Below are 18,494 nucleotides of genomic sequence, written 5' to 3'. Positions count from 1 at the left end.
TGTTCAAATACGGGGATATTTTTTGTTGTTAGGGTGTGGTCCCTTTATTGCATTTAAGAAAATCACAAATTCAGAAGAATATGAACATATTTTACAGCATTGTGTGCTGTGTACAGAAGTGGAACAATTCAGAGATAATGACTGTTTGCATCAGCATGAAAATGCACTTTGTCATCAAGTTGCATTCATGATGCATGGTTTGTGGGCAATAATAATCCTGACTGGACTAGCCTGCCAGAGCATTGACCTGAACCAAGTGAAACACCTTTGGGATAAGTTAATATGTCGACTTCACTCCAATCCCTAGGGCCCATATAACTTGCTCCTCTGCTTCCGGTTCATGAGGAAGAATGGGTGGCCATTCCTCTACATACATTCAGAAAACTTAATGAGTCCCCAGAAAGGCTCAAGCCATCATAAAGGTGAAGGATGGGTGGCCACAGCTTATATTAATGTTCACTAACAATGTTCAGATAATTTGGATCAGGCTGTGTATTTATATCACTCACATTTGCAATACACCTGGCTATTCCTTTGTAAAGGAACATTTGAAAAATGAATTCAACATTTCTGCTTTTACTTTACTACCCTCAATTTCAGTTCCCGTGTCATCCATGAGTATCTGGACACTTATCTCTGATGCCACTAAAAGCCTTCACATGAGACCAGATTTTTTAAAGCCTTCACATGAGACCAGATTTTTTTAAGCCTTCACATGAGACCAGATTTTTTTAGGTCTTTCAATAATATGCTCGTATGGTAATTGCTAAGACTTCATGTATTTGCATCTTGACTTCATTTAGCTTTTCTTTATATATAGCTCTACACTTTGTTTAGCACCTATTGTGACATAGTCTCTCTTTCTTTGTAAGTTTCTTTATAGTGACTGTGTATTATGGAGGGTCCCTCCCATCATGAACTATTCTACTATAAAGGCAATTGTCAACTATTTCTCTAAAACTAAGCTACAGTACTTCTACATGCTCCTACCCAGAGCTAAATATATCAAGTTCCTTACTGAGATATTACGCTATAGCCTGTTGATCAAGCTGACTGAACATACAAATCTTTTACTTGTTATCGCTGTCCTTTGGTCATCATTGTTGCTATAACTACCTCATGGTCACTGATAGATATTTTAGCATGGACGTACTCAAAGAGGTCACAGCTATTTATTGCCATTAAATCCAATATACGAGGGCAGTTCAATAAGTAATGCAACACATTTTTTTTCTCGGCCAATTTTGGTTGAAAAAACCGGAAATTTCTTGTGGAATATTTTCAAACATTCCCGCTTCGTCTCGTATAGTTTCATTGACTTCCGACAGGTGGCAGCGTTGTACGGAGCTGTTGAAATGGCGTCTGTAACGGATGTGCGTTGCAAACAACGGGCAGTGATCGAGTTTCTTTTGGCGGAAAACCAGGGCATCTCAGATATTCATGGGCGCTTGCAGAATGTCTACGGTGATCTGGCAGTGGACAAAAGCACGGTGAGTCGTTGGGCAAAGCGTGTGTCATCATCGCCGCAAGGTCAAGCAAGACTGTCTGATCTCCCGCGTGCGGGCCGGCCGTGCACAGCTGTGACTCCTGCAATGGCGGAGCGTCCGAACACACTCGTTCGAGATGATCGACGGATCACCATCAAACAACTCAGTGCTCAACTTGACATCTCTGTTGGTAGTGCTGTCACAATTGTTCACCAGTTGGGATATTCAAAGGTTTGTTCCCGCTGGGTCCCTCGTTGTCTAACCGAACACCATAAAGAGCAAAGGAGAACCATCTGTGCGGAATTGCTTGCTCATCATGCGGCTGAGGGTGGCAATTTCTTGTCAAAGATTGTTACAGGCGATGAAACATGGGTTCATCACTTCGAACCTGAAACAAAACGGCAATCAATGGAGTGGTGCCACACCCACTCCCCTACCAAGAAAAAGTTTAAAGCCATACCCTTAGCCGGTAAAGTCATGGTTACAGTCTTCTGGGATGCTGAAGGGGTTATTCTGTTCGATGTCCTTCCCCATGGTCAAACGATCAACTCTGAAGTGTATTGTGCTACTCTTCAGAAATTGAAGAAACGACTTCAGCGTGTTTGTAGGTACAAAAATCAGAACGAACTTCTCCTTCTTCATGACAACGCAAGACCTCACACAAGTCTTCGCACCCGAGAGGAGCTCACAAAACTTCAGTGGACTGTTCTTCCTCATGCACCCTACAGCCCCGATCTCGCACCGTCGGATTTCCATATGTTTGGCCCAATGAAGGACGCAATCCGTGGGAGGCACTACGCGGATGATGAAGAAGTTATTGATGCAGTACGACGTTGGCTCCGACATCGACCAGTGGAATGGTACTGTGCAGGCATACAGACCCTCATTTCAAGGTGGCGTAAGGCCGTAGCATTGAATGGAGATTACGTTGAAAAATAGTGTTGTGTAGCTAAAAGATTGGGGAATAACCTGGTGTATTTCAATGCTGAATAAAACAACCCCTGTTTCAGAAAAAAAATGTGTTGCATTACTTATTGAACTGCCCTCGTATTTCCATCATGAGTGGGCTGCTAAGCTATCTACTTCAGATAGTTTTTAGAGAAGGCATTGTTTTGCAGGTTGTCTCATCACACACACGACTTACAAAACTGAAATTATCCCAAAGTATTGTTGGTTGATTGAAGCCTTCTCTGATGATGATGGTATGTTCAGGAAGATAAGTACTACAAAACTGAGGTTTTTTCCTACTGTTTTTGTTACCAATACTCATGGGAGTGAGTCTGGTGGTTGTTAGAAAGGTCCAGTTATAAGTTCATGCCCACCGACGATACTGTGTTTTGACCATACAATTTCACATGGAGCTTCAATTTCTATCTCAGAGGACTTGACTTTCTTGTCTACTGCAACAAATGCATCACTTCTATTTGCCATGAGCCTGTCCTTTTGATATATACCTAAATTTTCCTTAAAAATCTCACTGCCATCAATCTTGGTTTAACCAGCTTTCAGTACCTAGCATCACATGAGCCCCAATGCTTTTTACAAGCACTTTAATTTCTGGCATTTTATTGGGAATGCTTTGACAGGTGATCACTAGGATTTTAATACTCTTGCCTGTGGATGGTGTTTCTTTGGATCTTATACTAATACTCTTGAATCTCTTACAGCTATCATAACCACCACCTATTTTGAGCTATTTATGGGGACCTTACATTTCTCAATCTTATGACACAAGTCTAGGATGTATTGGCCTAGCTCGTTACAGACCCTTTGAAGTCTCCGATTTAAGTCTTCCACTTCATTCAGAATGACAGGGTTACAAACAGCTCCGCAAACAATGCTGCACAGTGTGAGTTTCATTGAAATTCTGTAACCAAGGTTGGTCTTCTCAACCTCCTGTGTCAGTCTTTGGAATGATCCAAACATAGTCATGGAGCTCAGACGACAGGCATTATTTGTTACAAAACAAGCTACAATCTGCAGTTAGTTTCACCCTATTCCCTCTTTGGCTGACAGAATAACTTCTTCTACATGTTAAAGGAGGCCTCTAGACCCACACAATAAGTGCATAAAGTGATCCTTTCCATCCCTTGCTGTCATTTCACTAAGGGGTACCATTATAAGTCATACATTTGAACTGCCAGTAATTAATGGACTCTACCCTTTTGCATTTGCTTCCACTTGATATGGGACACGTCAGGTATCCCAATAGGTGAAGTCACCAGCACAGTTTCAGTTGAAGGTAGCACCTAAAACTTGTTGATTAGAGGGATAGGTGTAACAACATGAGTTCTCACCGTATCCTCTAACAGGGGCCTTAGACCTACCACTGAGATGCCACTCACAGACATGTGGACAAGAGGTGATAGATCCTGTACTTCCTGTAGAGGAGATAGTAGCCATAGTAGAGGATAGTACTTGTGGTACCTTTGGTATATGTCTCTTGGTAACCTTCCCAACAAACCTATTCACAGCAGCTTGCAATTATGTGACAGCAGTCATGACAATTTACAGCTACTTACGAACAGCAACTATCTCATCCCGTGCTCAAGAACAGCAGTTCCAGTGGCACTGTATATCGGCTGGTGCAATGATTTATAGAACAGTAAACAAATAACTTTAAACTGATTATGCTGATTCTTTCTTCATTTCTGAATCTGTTATTCTACAATTGTTACAAACCTCTTTAAGAACTGAAGCAATTAACAGACAATAAAGATACAAGACAAGAAAAAAACCTGGGATAAAATTTACCGATTCTGTGAAGTTACTTGGAACTGTCCTTTCCCCTCTCCCATACCCACTCCACCTCATGAATTTATGGCCATTAATAACTAAAAGAGACGTGCATGTGCACAAATATGGAAAACTGTACAACAAATTACAAAGTAACAATTACATAGTGGGGTTTATTAGTAGCAGTTTACACTGAACAAGGCTGTAACATCACATAAAGGTTTAGAAAATCCTTGAGACACTTTGTGTAATCACCCAAAATAAATGACAAGTCCATCAGCATTGTGTGCTGCGTTGTCATTAGAAAATAAGGTATTTTCTATAAATATGTGATGTAGTGATATCTGTGCACAACCAGGGTTGCAGAAGGAGGAATTAATGTGTCAGGCAACAGCACTTCATTTCTTACCTCATCGACTGGCCAGATCTGTACTGTGACTTCTATGACTGCACGTTATCTGCACCTGCTTCTCCCCACATGACTACACGGTGTCTAGTGAAGGGTTCATAGTGTAAGATTCCTCGCAGGATGAGGTGGCCAATGTGCAGTGACCAATTTTTGTCTAGAGAACTGGGTGAGTTCATTCATTTATTAGGAAGGTGAGGACGATGCTGTCTGCCATTTTTTGCCTGGCTGGTGATAACAGAATCGAGGCGCAACCCCTTCAATCTTCCTCAAATGATTTTACAGAAACTATTTGGTAAAAAAAATTGATTTTTGCTTTACTTGTAGCTTTATATGTTAGGTTCATTATGAACTGCCCATCATTTCGTTAATGGTAATAGTTACTGTAATATTTATGTGGGACCAAGACACAGTGCAAAATTTGAAAAATTTGCAATGAAAAATAGGGATTGCTATGATTTTGCATTTGGTGTGTATTACATAATATGTTGCTGCATATGAAATTTAGCTAATATACTGAATTCTTCTTTAGACCTGGATGGAGGTGTCTATCTGTCACCAATCTCTAGAAAACTGATCTGACATAGCACACTTGTTTGTGATCACATCGCGCCAGCAATAAGCTAGAGTGATATATCCACAACATTCCTTGTATTTCATAAACTGTTTGAGATATCAAAACGAGATTTTGGCAAATGAGGAGAGTATTTTGCCTTACGGTTATTATGCAAAACTTTATTATCTACTGTGTTATTCCATTAGCTACAGACTTTTTTGATAAAAGAATGTAATTTTTAACGGCCATTGATAGCTGATGAAATGAGAAATGCTACGGGTTTTGGAACAACATAAATGAAGACATTACACATTTATTTCGTACCAAGGAGGTACTTTTTCATAAGATACTAACCTTACTTTTCCTCAATTCCTCGCTTAATAAACCACAGTTTCAGAATTTTCTCGCAACTGTGTCTGCACAAGATATTAGTGAGGTGAGGCTGTGTAAACTCTGCTGTGTTTCGGCAAAAAAAGCAAATTTTAACATTGCAGCAAGAGAAATGTGTAGATTTTACTCAAAATTCATCACTCTTGACACTTCTCTGAAAGTTACAAATGGTTAACGAATAAGGCAAAAATAAATCACTGCATTTTTGGCGGAATTCTTTTTAGTTACTAACCAAAGCAGTGGTGACAGATCTTTTTGAATTGTCACCATGCAAGTGTGGGTGTGGAGGGGCCCCACTCAACATTTAAAAAAAGGAGAGAGAGAGAGAGAGAGAGAGAGAGAGAGAGAGAGAGAGAGAGAGAGAGAGAGAGAGAGAAAAGAAAAAAATTGGGTGTAGCCTTCAGTTTAGAATCGTACTTCCCCTCCATTGGTTGGCATTTCTCCTAGAGCAGCTGCCCGCAGCTCCCACCACTATTGCTCTCCCCACACATGCCCTGCCATCTGTGCAACTACTGGCCACGGTATTCTGCACAGACTGTATCAGGTTAATCCTCAACCCACCCTCCTCTTAAAGCTGAAATATCTCTAATTTTATACGGTTCTTGCATAACACAGGCAGTAATACGTTTCTTGATTCATACTGGAATGTTGGCTCTTGGAATTTTGAGAGGAAATTTCTCCACAATGGACCAGGCCTTTTTTATAGCATGTCCTACTGCAAATCACTGAGCCCTTCTTTGATGCTCTCATGTGATCTAAAAAAAAAAATGTGTACCAAATTGCATAGCTGATCTATGAATATTTTCTGGTTCTTCTATTAATACAATTTGATTAGAGTCCTAAACTTATAAACAATACTAGAAAATTGGTTGAACAAGGGTTCTGAAAGTGATCTTCCTTCAGATACTCCTAATAAATAGGAGTTGTGAATGACTAACAAAGCTGATCACCCACCAATAGTGTGGTCAAACAATATGTTTTCCATCAATTTAACCACACTGTATTATGTTTATCTTGAGGCCCATCTGTCAGTTCTGTACCAAGTGCTCATCATCTGCAAGCAGCCTCAGCAATCTACAATTTTAGCCAGCCAGGCAATTTGTAGGTATACATCACGAATGGTAATAGTCCTACTGCACTTCTTTGAATACACTGGACACTACTTCTGCCTTCGACAATCCCCCCTTCCCCTCCTCCAGTTAAGAATTGTTTACTGAATTCTGTCTGTTACAAAATCTTCAATCTAACTGCATCCATTTCAAAATTCCATAAAAATATACTTTGCTTACCAGGCAGTTTGTGTGGAACTGCACTGTATACTTTATGTAAGTTATGAAGCACAACAACAAATCTGGGCTGTGCCACTGTTAGTCTTCTGAATCTCATAAACAAAGCAAACAGAGTTTTACTCAATTAGTGTTTGTCATTCATCCTTCCTAGGAAAAACACATTGTGACACAGTAAAAATCATTTAGGCCTCTGTAGCTGCTGGATTCAGCATTTTGATATCTGGAATTTCTATACGCTATGGAACAAGGCAAAGTAAAGCTTCCTCTCCTAGTCATTGTAGGCAGAGGAGGGGATTGTGAATGGTCTCATCTGTTTTTGACAATGGCTGCATGTATTTGATGGCATGAAGTGCACTTATGGATGCCAAGCACATGAGAAATTTGGTATTACCAACAGTCTTCATATGTTGCAATGCACCTTTGCAACAACAATGCTAAGTCTGTTGACCTGGAGGGCATGAATGGGTTAAATTACAGAGCACCAAAGGTAATTCCCTCTTTTGACCCATCAGTATACACAGATAAGTCATAAAACAATACATTACAGACACAGTCTGTATCTCTGTCCCTCTTAAGAGGAAGTAAGCTTAAAATTTCTACTGTAGCAGTTCTTAATATCTATGGCAGTAATAAGCCCCAACCCTTGCCAAAGAGTGAATTTGGGTGAAAGTCAAACAACACATGATCTTGCTTCACACTGATCTTGAATAATTGGTTTGTGTGTGATTTGGGGGAGTCACCTCCAACAACAGGATGTTTAACAAGGTGGAACAGGCATGATTGTTGATCAGACAAGGAACTGTACACCTGCCTTGCCTTGAGGAGCTGCCACTAGATGGATAGTGGCACCAGCCTCGGCACAAAGTCTACCTGTGGATCTGATTCCTTACATAGAGGATGGTGTAAATAATGTATGGGGATATGAAGATCTTGCTTATCTGTAGACCTGGCACCTTCAGCATAGCTAGGACTCCACAACTGCTATATAATGCTGGAAAAGATGTGCTCTGTCCTCTTTTTCTTCTTCTTCCGGAAACGTTTCGTTTATGCAGATCATTAACAGAGTCTCTTCCAAACTTCTCTTTTCTCCCACAGTCTTTCAGCATTTCTTCACCTTGTAGTCCCCTCAATTCTCATCGTCCTTCACCAAGTCTCTCCATCTTGTCTGTGGTCTTCCAATTGGTCTTCTTCCTGCTCCTCAGACCCATGACTATAGTAGTGTACTTCCATCACATCATTCAGATGTGATAATCAGGAGAACACATTTAAAAACACAAAGCCCAGGAACTCCATCACATATTTCACTCAAACAGTATCCTTCATACTGAGCACAGGTAGATTATTAATGCAATGTAACTTTTAGAAACTGTGACATATATTTTTTAAGTTGGAAAACTGTAAACAGTATTATACAAAAAAGGTGCATGAAAGCTTAAAAAATAAATTTACCTGATAAAAGAATTAATGTACATGCACCAACTGAGGACACTGAAGAGGTTGTTAAAGACGGCTTTTATGAAGAACTAGATCAACTTTTGATTAGATTAGATTACATTAGTTTTTCGTTCCACAGATCCGTGTTGAGGAGATCCTCGTGAATGTGGAACATGTCACTTCTTTTTTTTTAAGCTGAAATAACAATACTAATAGTATGAATATATACAATACATCATTTGTTTCTATTAAAAAATTCGTCAATGGAGTAGAAGGAGTTGGCCACTAGTAAGTCTTTCAGGCTCCTTTTAAACTGATCTTTATTTGTAACTAAATTTTTTATGTTTGCTGGCAAATTATTGAAGATGAGTGTTCCTGAGTAGTGGACCCCTTTTTGAACTAAAGTAAGTGCTTTTAAGTCCTTGTGCAGATCATTTTTGTTCCTGGTATTGTATGTATGAACTGAGCTGTTTGTCGGAAAAAGAGATATATTATTTAGGACAAATTTCATTAAGGAGTAAATATACTGAGAGGCAGTAGTTAGTATACCCAGTTCTTTGAAGAGGTTTCTACAAGACGTCCGTGAATTTACTCCACAAATAATACGTATTACACGCTTTTGGACTCTGAAAACCTTTGTTTGACTTGAAGAGTTACCCCAAAATATTATACCATATGACATTAGGGAATGAAAGTAGGCAAAGTATGCAAGCTTTTTCAATTTTATGTCGCCTATGTCCGTTAACACTCGAATTGCAAATACAGACTTGTTAAGGCGTTTCTGCAGTTCTGTGGTGTGCTCTTCCCAACTGAATTTATTATCAAGTTGTAATCCCAGGAATTTAAGACTGTCAACCTCTTCTATCTGCTCTTCTTCGTACTTTATGCATATACTGGGTGGAAACCTCTTACAGATTCTGAATTGCAAATAGTGAGTCTTTTCAAAGTTTAATGTCAGTGAGTTGGCTTTAAACCATTTATTAATATCCATGAAAATATCATTAGCAGATCTTTCTAGAACTAAACTCGACATACTATTTATTGCAATACTTGTGTCATCTGCAAAGAAAACGAACTCTGCTTCTGGCAGTGTAACTGATGAGAGATCATTAATGTACACAAGAAAAAGCAATGGCCCTAAGATGGATCCTTGTGGGACACCACATATAATTTCTTCCCATTCTGATGATGACTGATGACTTAATTCACTAGTCCCTTGCACTGACACCCTTTGTTTCCTGTTAGCGAGGTATGACTTGAACCATTTTGCAGCGCTGCCTGTGACACCATAGAATTCTAATTTATTTAAAAGGATGTTGTGGTTTACACAATCAAATGCCTTTGACAAATCACAGAAAATACCTGCTGCTTGTAACTTGTTATTTAATGAATTAAGTACATTTTCACTGTAGGTGTAAATAGCCTTTTCGATATCAGAACCCTTCAGAAATCCAAACTGTGTTCTTGATAATATGTTATTTGTGGTCAGATGGTTGAGAAGCTGCCTGTACATTACTTTTTCTAAAATTTTTGAGAATGCTGGCAAAAGTGAAATCGGTCTGTAGTTTGATGGCATCTCTTTATCCCCTTTCTTGAATAGAGGCTTAACATCTGCATATTTCAGCCAGTCACGAAATGTCCCAGTTATAATTGACTGGTTACACAAGTAACTTAGAATTGTACTAAACTCACAAGAACATGCCTTAATTAACTTTGTTGATATTTCATCGTAACCACTAGAATGCTTTGTTTTTAAAGATTTTATTATGGAAGTTATTTCTTTTGGTGAAGTGAGAGACATATTCATGTACCTGAAGCTATTTGTAAAGGCTAGTTTCAGATATTCAAGGGCATTATTTACTGATCCTGACAATCCCATTCTATCAGTAACGGATTTAAAGTACTTGTTAAATAGATTTGCCACACTATGCCCATCGGTTACTAATGTGTCATCTACCCTTAGTGATATTTGCTCCTGTTCCTTTCTGGTTCTACCAGTCTCCTCGTACGATACAAAATTAATCATAGGTGATTTTAATGCGAAGATAGGGAAGGAGGAAGCATTCTGGCCTACAATTGGGAAAGAAAGTTTGCACAACGTTTCGAATGATAATGGCACAAGGGTGGTTAATTTTGCTGTTTCAAAAGACATGATTGTTGAGAGCACATATTTCAAAAAGAAGGACATCCATAAAGCAACTTGGGTCTCTCCGGATGGACACACCCGAAACCAAATTGATCATGTTCTTGTAGATTGGAGATGGCACACTAGTATAGAAAATGTTAGGACTTTCAGGGGAGCAGAATGAAAGTTCACCAATGGCTATCTAGAGCAACATCAAGGTGTCACAATGCAGAACTTGTTAGGTTCGACACTGACAGGCTTACACCACATGCAGTTGAAATTGTGGGGGATTACCAAGCTGGCTTTTGGAGGAACAGATCAGCTATAGACCAAATATTCACCCTGCATCAAATTTTGGAAAAGAAATGGGAATACAATAAACCAGTACATAATCTTTTCATAGATTTTACAAAAGCATATGATTCAGTACTGCAATCAAAATTGTACAGAATTCTTTTGGAACTTGGAATACCAAAGAAGTATGTTAGACTTATAGAAGCGAGTTTGAAAAACACAAAAGGTAGAGTACGCGTGGGAAAATTGGAATCAGAAGAATTTGTAATAAAGAACGGGCTTAAGCAGGGAGATGCCCTGTCTCTGCTACTTTTTAATTTAGTCCTAGAATATATTGTATGAATGGCAGCAGATAATTCAGAGAGTGTGGAGTTAAATGGAAATATTAAGATATTAGGGTATGTAGAAGATCTAAACATCATTAGTGATAGGAAAGAATCTGTAACAGCAAATGCGAATGAGTTAATCAAGGCTAGTGAAGATGTAGGTCTAAGGATAAGTGAAGACAAAACTAAATACCCGGTTACTACTAGAATGCCAACAGCAGTAGATCAGGAAATGTTAAGAGTTGGAGACAAGCAGTTTGAAAAAGTGAACACATTTAAGTATCTAGGTGTGGACATCACTTCCAGAAATGAGATTGAATCCATACTGAAGAAGAGATTACGGACGGGAAATGCGTGCTACTTCTCACTGAATAGATTATTTTCATCACAGATATTGTCTAGGAATTTAAATATTAGAATATACAAAACTATTATTCTACCAGTTATGCTGCATGGGTGTGAGACTTGGTATCTCACTGTGCAAAATGAAAAGCCATTTCAAGTATTTGAAAATAAAATTTTGAGGAAAATTTTCGGAGCAAAAAGAGATGACATTAGAGGAGAGTGGTGAAAACTGCATAACGAAGAGGTTCATGAACTATATTCAAGCCCTGACATAATCATTATTATTAAATTACGTAGGCTGCGATGGGTGGGTCATGTAGCTTGAATGGATGAGGGCAGGGCAGCGTGCAGCATACGGTAGGGCACTTAGAGGGAAAACGTCCTGTGGGGAGACCGAGGCGTAGATGGAAGGACAATGTGAAGGCTGATTTGAGGAGCCTAGGTATTGAAAGTGAATGGAAGGAAATAGCCCAAGACAGGGACAACAGATGGCGAAAATACGTTGCTGCGGTAATGGACTTTTGAGTCCGGTATGACCAGTGTGTGTTGTGTGTGTGTGATAAAAGAAACTCAGCTTTGACCACAAAAAATAATTAACGCCCACAAAATTTAAAGCATTAGATTTTTACATATGCTAATATATTTGCCTAAGCTGTACACATGGAGTAGAGATGGAGTCAGGAAAGTAAATAATCTAGCTTTCCCCACTGTGTTTACATAATCCTCTAAGCATTGGCATTATAAAACATTTTACAACATTCCTCTCTTCACTATTTCCATTTAATAACTATACCTGATCAAAAGATAAGTTTTACATTACAGTTATATTGGAAAATGCATAAACAGTACAAATCTGATAATGAATTGAATTATTTTTACCTGTTCTTCATAAATTCTTTTCCTGTATTTTTCATATTCATTTTGGATTCCAGAGCCAGGTGCTCGGGACAGTGATGGGAAGCGAGCTAAAGTTGCAATTTTTTTCTCTACTAGTAATGTTGCTTCCTCTGGCAAAAGTTCCAAAGGCAGACCGAGAAATGTCTCTTGCCGTGGCATGTGTGGCAAGCACCCTATGAGATTTCCAATAATACGATGTTGTTCTCTAAGTGTCAGCCAATCTGTAAATGATTAGATAACAATTTATATATCAACACTCACATACACTTTTTATAGTTCTATTTGGTACCACAACAACAGATGGATTACTGGATTATGTTAACTCCACCTGGCATTATATACAGGTGACTTTCTAACTAATTTACTGTTTACAAAAATTACATGTGCTTGCAGTTTTAATGCTTATAAGGGGCTAGGGGACTGATGTTCTGATTCCTAAGTGTCTTTTTTCATACATAAGTGTTGGTGGTATGAACTTATCACTTGATAAACTAAAAATTCTGTACCATTCCTCATTAGATAGAGATTTCCAACAGGAAGTTAAACTGGCAGCCCCCTACCGGTCTTACCAGCTTTTAGTACTCCATTCAAGGAATCGTGGCTATTTAAAATGTCCCAGAAATGTGAAACAGTGCATGTAGAAGGCAAAAAGAGTTATGAAGAAAAAATAAAATAAAGTACCAAAACCCTTAACACAGCTGCAGGGAATGTAAGAGATTTAACAAATCAAGAAGAACAGCAAAATATAAGGGGCAGTCAAATGAAAATGAGAATTATAGAAAAACAGTAAGCAAACTGTTTATTATTACAAAAGTAATCACCGTAACTTTTAATGCATTTATCCAACTGTGAGACAAGACAGTCCATGTCTTCACAAAACATGTTTGTGGTCGCCTACACAACCACGATTGTAACCAAGCGTGTAGCTCTTCATCCGAAACAAACTGACAGCCGCAAATGTCTTTCTTCAGGGCTCCAAAAAGATGGACATCACATGGGGACAGATTAGGACTGTATCGAGGATGTGTTAAGGGTTCCTAACGAAACTTCTGCAGCGTGGTCAAAACAACCTTGGTGGCATTTTTTTCTATTTGTTTTCATTTTACTACCTCTTATACGACTAAGGCAGCCACAATATGTACATAAAAAGTGGTGAAAGATAGTAAATAATTACCTTTATGTCAGTGTCCACATATTAAGTTCAACTCTAAAAGAAGAATTACTAATCCTGATTGCTGTCCACACACCACACAAAAGGAAACTCAATTAGGCTAGACCAAAAATGTCTATAGGCCTGATACACAACAGTAGCCCTTAAATAATTTTATGTGGAGATCTCAAGCCAAGACTTGGGTACTTACTCAACCAAAATATAGTAGGAACAACTGCAGAGAATGGGGAAAAAACATGTAAGAAATTTTGTGGTTCCCAACAGACTGGAAATAATGTTACTGAAAAGTCTATATAAATACATGTAACCTGCCTGAAGTTACGGGTTGTTCATGCTTTGCCATTATTACCAAGAGAACTATATATAAGGGATGCAATAATATTTAGAGGATGTGAGAGAGCATCAGTTCTTTACTGTGTAATATTGGACATAGAAATATATAAAAGAGTAAAGCTGTCAGCTATTTGAAGACTGTTTTGAACACCACAGTGCTTTACTAGGCCTGGTCCTGTTGGAGGTGGTATGTTGTCGCCTTTCTCTGACCTCTGAACTGACTCACTTAGCCAGTTATACAAGGATCTACTGTGTAACATGGATTCTGAATGACATTGCAACTTGACACTTTTCACATTTAAAAACATAGCCAGAGGTGAAAGAAGTGATAAGTCACAGTTAAAAATTCCAGGACTATCTTTGATTTGAACCAAAGGCCTCTGGATTTGTCTTGCACTTTACCACCGAGCCACCATGCTGAATAGGAGGAGCAAACTCAGACAAGAAAAAAGTACAATAAGAGGTTTATAAATTATATTTACTTGACACAGACACCATTAGGGACCTATACCAAAAGGGAGTGGAGAAGACATTAACACAAATACAAAAACCGCTGTGCTGATTAACAACAGGACAAGATAAAATCATTCAAAACAGATGTACTTACAAGGTTCATTGGTTGGTTTGGGGTATAAAGGGACCAAACTACAGGGTCATCACTCCCTTTTTCCTGACACAAGAAAGGCTCAAGGTACAAAAACACCCAACACCACACCTAAAACGAAAAGGTTTGGAATGAATAAAAAATGGGGAAAACATACACCACATGCAAAAATAGAAGAAGGTATTAAAACCATAGAGCATATGGTCTGGGCTGGCTGATCACAATAATAAAAGAGGATGAGCCAGCCACACTGCAACACAAAAGTCCACCCCAAAAAGACAAGGTGAGATCAACACATGTAGGGAAAAGATGACCACCAAAACAAACAAATGCAAAGAAAGTGCGACAGAGTTAAAATGGAGGGAGGGTGGTGACCTCAGAGACAAGGCAAAATGCCCACCCTTAGATGGTACAATGAAAACCCCCCTCACAAATAAAGTGTGAAACTAAATCTGCTGTTGAGGCATTGTCTACCGAAGGTAGAGTGCTGGGAAGGTTAAAAGTCCGCTGCAGAGTGGCTAAAAGTGGGTCGTCTAGCAAGATGTGAACAACAGTCATATGTGAGCCACAGTGACACCAAGATGGATCCTTGCAATGGAGGAGATAGCCACGTGTTAGCCCCCTATGGCCAATGTGGAGCTGGCAGAGAACTACAGAGTCCCTGCGAGAGGTTTTCCACACATTCGTAGTCTCTTTACGAGCACGCAGTTTGTTGTGCGTATTCAGATTATGCCATCCCGTCTCCAAAAGCTGATAAACCTTGCGGCATAACAATGATCGTGGGTGAGTTACAGGTATGCCAATCTCCAGAAGCGGTTTACGTGTAGCCTGTTTGGTCAGCCTGTCGGCCAGTTCATTTCCTGGGATTTCGACGTGGCCTGGGGTCCACACAAACACCATGGAATGACTGGACCGTTCCAGGGCATAGATGGACTCCTGGATGGTCACTACCAAAGGATGGCAGGGGTAGCACTGGTCGATAGCTTGTAGGCTGCTCAAGGAGCGAGTACAGAGAAGAAATGACTCACCAGGGCATGAGCGGATGCGCTCAAGAGCGCGAGAAATGGCCACCAGCTCTGCAAAGAAAACACTGCAGCCATCTGGTAAGGAGTGCTGTTCAATATGTCCTCCATTAACATATGCGAAGCCAACGTGACCATCAGCCATCAGTGTAAACCACTTCATGGTCCTGGTACATGTCAAGAATTGAGAGGAAGTGACAGCAGAGAGCTGCGGGGTTAGGACCAAGGCATTTTGCCTTGTCTCTGAGGTCACCACCCTCCCTCCATTTTAACTCTGTCGCACTTTCTTTGCATTTGTTTGTTTTGGTGGTCATCTTTTCCCTACATGTGTTGATCTCACCTTGTCTTTTTGGGGTGGACTTTTGTGTTGCAGTGTGGCTGGCTCATCCTCTTTTATTATTGTGATCAGCCAGCCCAGACCATTGCTCTATGGTTAGGACCATGTGAAAGGTCGAGGCGAAGCTTCAGCTTAGGTGTACACCATGGAGGTGTACGTGAATGGACCTCGAGTATAGTTGGTAAGGCAAGGACTCCACTTCAAACAGAAGAGATTGGACGCGAACTGCAATCTTAAGCCCTGACCTGGGCCTCCGATGCAGGAAATGAACTGCCTTGGATGGGGAAAGGGGACAGTAATTCAGATGCTCAGGAAAACTATGAATGTGTGCAACGTAAGTGGCGATCAGTTGTGCACGCGTAACCTTCCATGGAGGGACTCCAGCCTCCACCAGGACGCTGGTCACCAGACTCATCCTAAAAGCTCCTGTTGCCAGTTGAATAACACAGTGGTGGACTGGGTCAAGTAAACACAATGCTGAGGGCACCGCCGAACCATAAACCAAACTCCTATAGTCAAGGCGGGATTGAACAAGGGCTCCGTAGAGCTGCAGCAGTGTAGAACGATTTGCACTCTAGTTGGTGTTGTTCAGGCAGCGGAGGACATTGAGGTGCTGCCAGCACTTCCGTTTCAGCTGACGAAGATTCCATGTCAATTGGGCATCGAAAACCAGTCCTAAAAATTGATATGTCTCCACTACAGTGAGTGGGTCATCATTAAGGTAAGTTCTGGTTCCAGATGAACAGTATGACACCGACAGAAGTGCATGACGCACAACTTCACAGCTGAAAACTGGAAGCCGTGGGCTAGAGTCCATGACTGCGCCTTGTGGATGGCTACCTGTAGGTGCCACTTGGCAACACCAGTACTGGAGGAACAGTACGAAATGCAGAAGTCGTCTGCATAGAAAGAAGGTGAGACCGATGGACCGACAGCTGTTGCTAGACAGTTAATGGCCACTAAAAATAGAGATACACTCAATACAGAGTCCTGGGGACATCATTCTTCATATGGCGGGAGCTAAAGGAGGCACCAACTTGCAAAATATATATCCCTTTATTAATATATATATATATATATATATATATATATATATATATATATATATATATATATATATATATATATATAAAAAACAAAGATGATGTGACTTACCAAACGAAAGCGCTGGCACGTCGATAGACACACAAACATACACACAAAATTCAAGCTTTCGCAACAAACTGTTGCCTTATCAGGAAAGAGGGAAGGAGAGGGAAAGACGAAAGGATGTGGGTTTTAAGGGAGAGGGTAAGGAGTCATTCCAATCCCGGGAGCGGAAAGACTTACCTTAGGGGGAAAAAAGGACGGGTTGACACTCGCACACACACACATATCCATCCACACATATACAGACACAAGCAGACTTGAATTCTGGGAAATAACATACATATCTTTGAACAATTATTGTGGTCAGCACTAGCGAAAGGGAAGGAAATTCAGGACGTACATAACTTGGAAAGGTTTGTCGTTGATGGTAACATGTTAGATAATTTGTTGGCCAAAATATGAGTCCATACATCTATTGCAGAAAAGGTATGACTGTATTGTATACAAATATTATGCTCTGGCCAGTAACACTGAGAATACCCATTGGCTGTGTGGAAGCCTTTTACAACCATAGTAACTAAGCCACAGCTTGACATCAGACTAGGTATTAACCTAGAATGACACACCACAACACAAGCAATAAAACAGCTGTCTCACAATGTATAAATGGCCATACTTTACCTTTTTTCAACAATGCTATCCATATTCTACATCCAAGTGTGAAAGACACGTTGGATTAGGACACAATGAGCAACTGACAGGCAATCATTTAACAGTATGAAATTCCGAAACTCAGCAAAGAACTGTAGCGGGCCAGGGGCGAACATCTCAGAAACAGAACCAAAAGAATATACGACATATCAAATGGCTTACTACTCTGTAACTATTATAAATAAAGGCGGCGTAACAATACAGCTGTATAAGGTTTATGGCCGTATGATATGTTTTTACTTTCAGCTTTCAATGAAGTCAAGAAACAGACCTAACCTTCCCCAACATATTACTTAAATTTGCAATTTCATTTATTACTATGATGAATATTCTCTCTGTGACAACTATTTAATTCAACACAGTAACCGACTCCTACTTAATTCACCCCAGTAACTGAAATATCAGTTATTCAGACAATATTGTGAGTTATGAAAAGTATTAGAGAAGAAATAAAAATACGACAGTATTTCCAATAATGTTGTTCGTAGTACTTGCCATCAGCATTCCAAACAAAGGCTTTACCATCGCTGACTGTTAACGTTATCATCATGAATTTCAGTCACAGCAAAACGTGACCGAAGTTATCATTCTGTTTGCAAACAAATGTGATAAACAAACTGCACCTATGTCAAAGTTATTCACACATCGCACTTCACAGTTTATTGATTCCAGTGATCTCTTAGTTACCCCCAAAGATGTTAGACTCCAGAAAGACGCTCGAGATGAGACCGCACTGAGGAGCGCTGCACGGCGCAACAAAATATTGTTTTCACGAAACCGTATAAGACACAACGCACTAAGCGGCAGCGGAACTGCGCGGTGCAGAACTGCGATGCAAAATTGACCAAGTGGTCAACTATGACGTGTTGTCGATTAGTTCCATTGTCGCTACTGCAGCATAGCAAGCGTCGCGATACTGCACGTCATTCAAATCATAGCTCT

At 39.9% G+C, this 18,494-nt stretch overlaps 1 protein-coding gene across 1 annotated transcript in view; it reads right to left on the bottom strand.

The window, feature by feature from the left end:
- Positions 1-18,259, bottom strand: part of LOC126259875 (tRNA-splicing endonuclease subunit Sen34) — a 52,219-nt gene extending 33,960 nt beyond the window's left edge. The window contains exons 1-2 of the mRNA XM_049956936.1: positions 18,048-18,259; positions 12,268-12,506 (exon numbers count right to left, since the gene is read on the bottom strand). Of these exons, the coding sequence (XP_049812893.1) occupies positions 12,268-12,506; positions 18,048-18,102 (294 nt within the window). The 5' untranslated portion in view covers positions 18,103-18,259. The remainder of the gene's footprint in view (positions 1-12,267; positions 12,507-18,047) is intronic.
- Positions 18,260-18,494: the final 235 nt, after the last annotated feature.

Source organism: Schistocerca nitens, chromosome 5 (assembly GCF_023898315.1).
Source record: "Schistocerca nitens isolate TAMUIC-IGC-003100 chromosome 5, iqSchNite1.1, whole genome shotgun sequence".
Taxonomy (NCBI): Eukaryota; Metazoa; Arthropoda; class Insecta; order Orthoptera; family Acrididae; genus Schistocerca; species Schistocerca nitens.
This window is presented reverse-complemented; position numbering and strand designations above follow the sequence as displayed.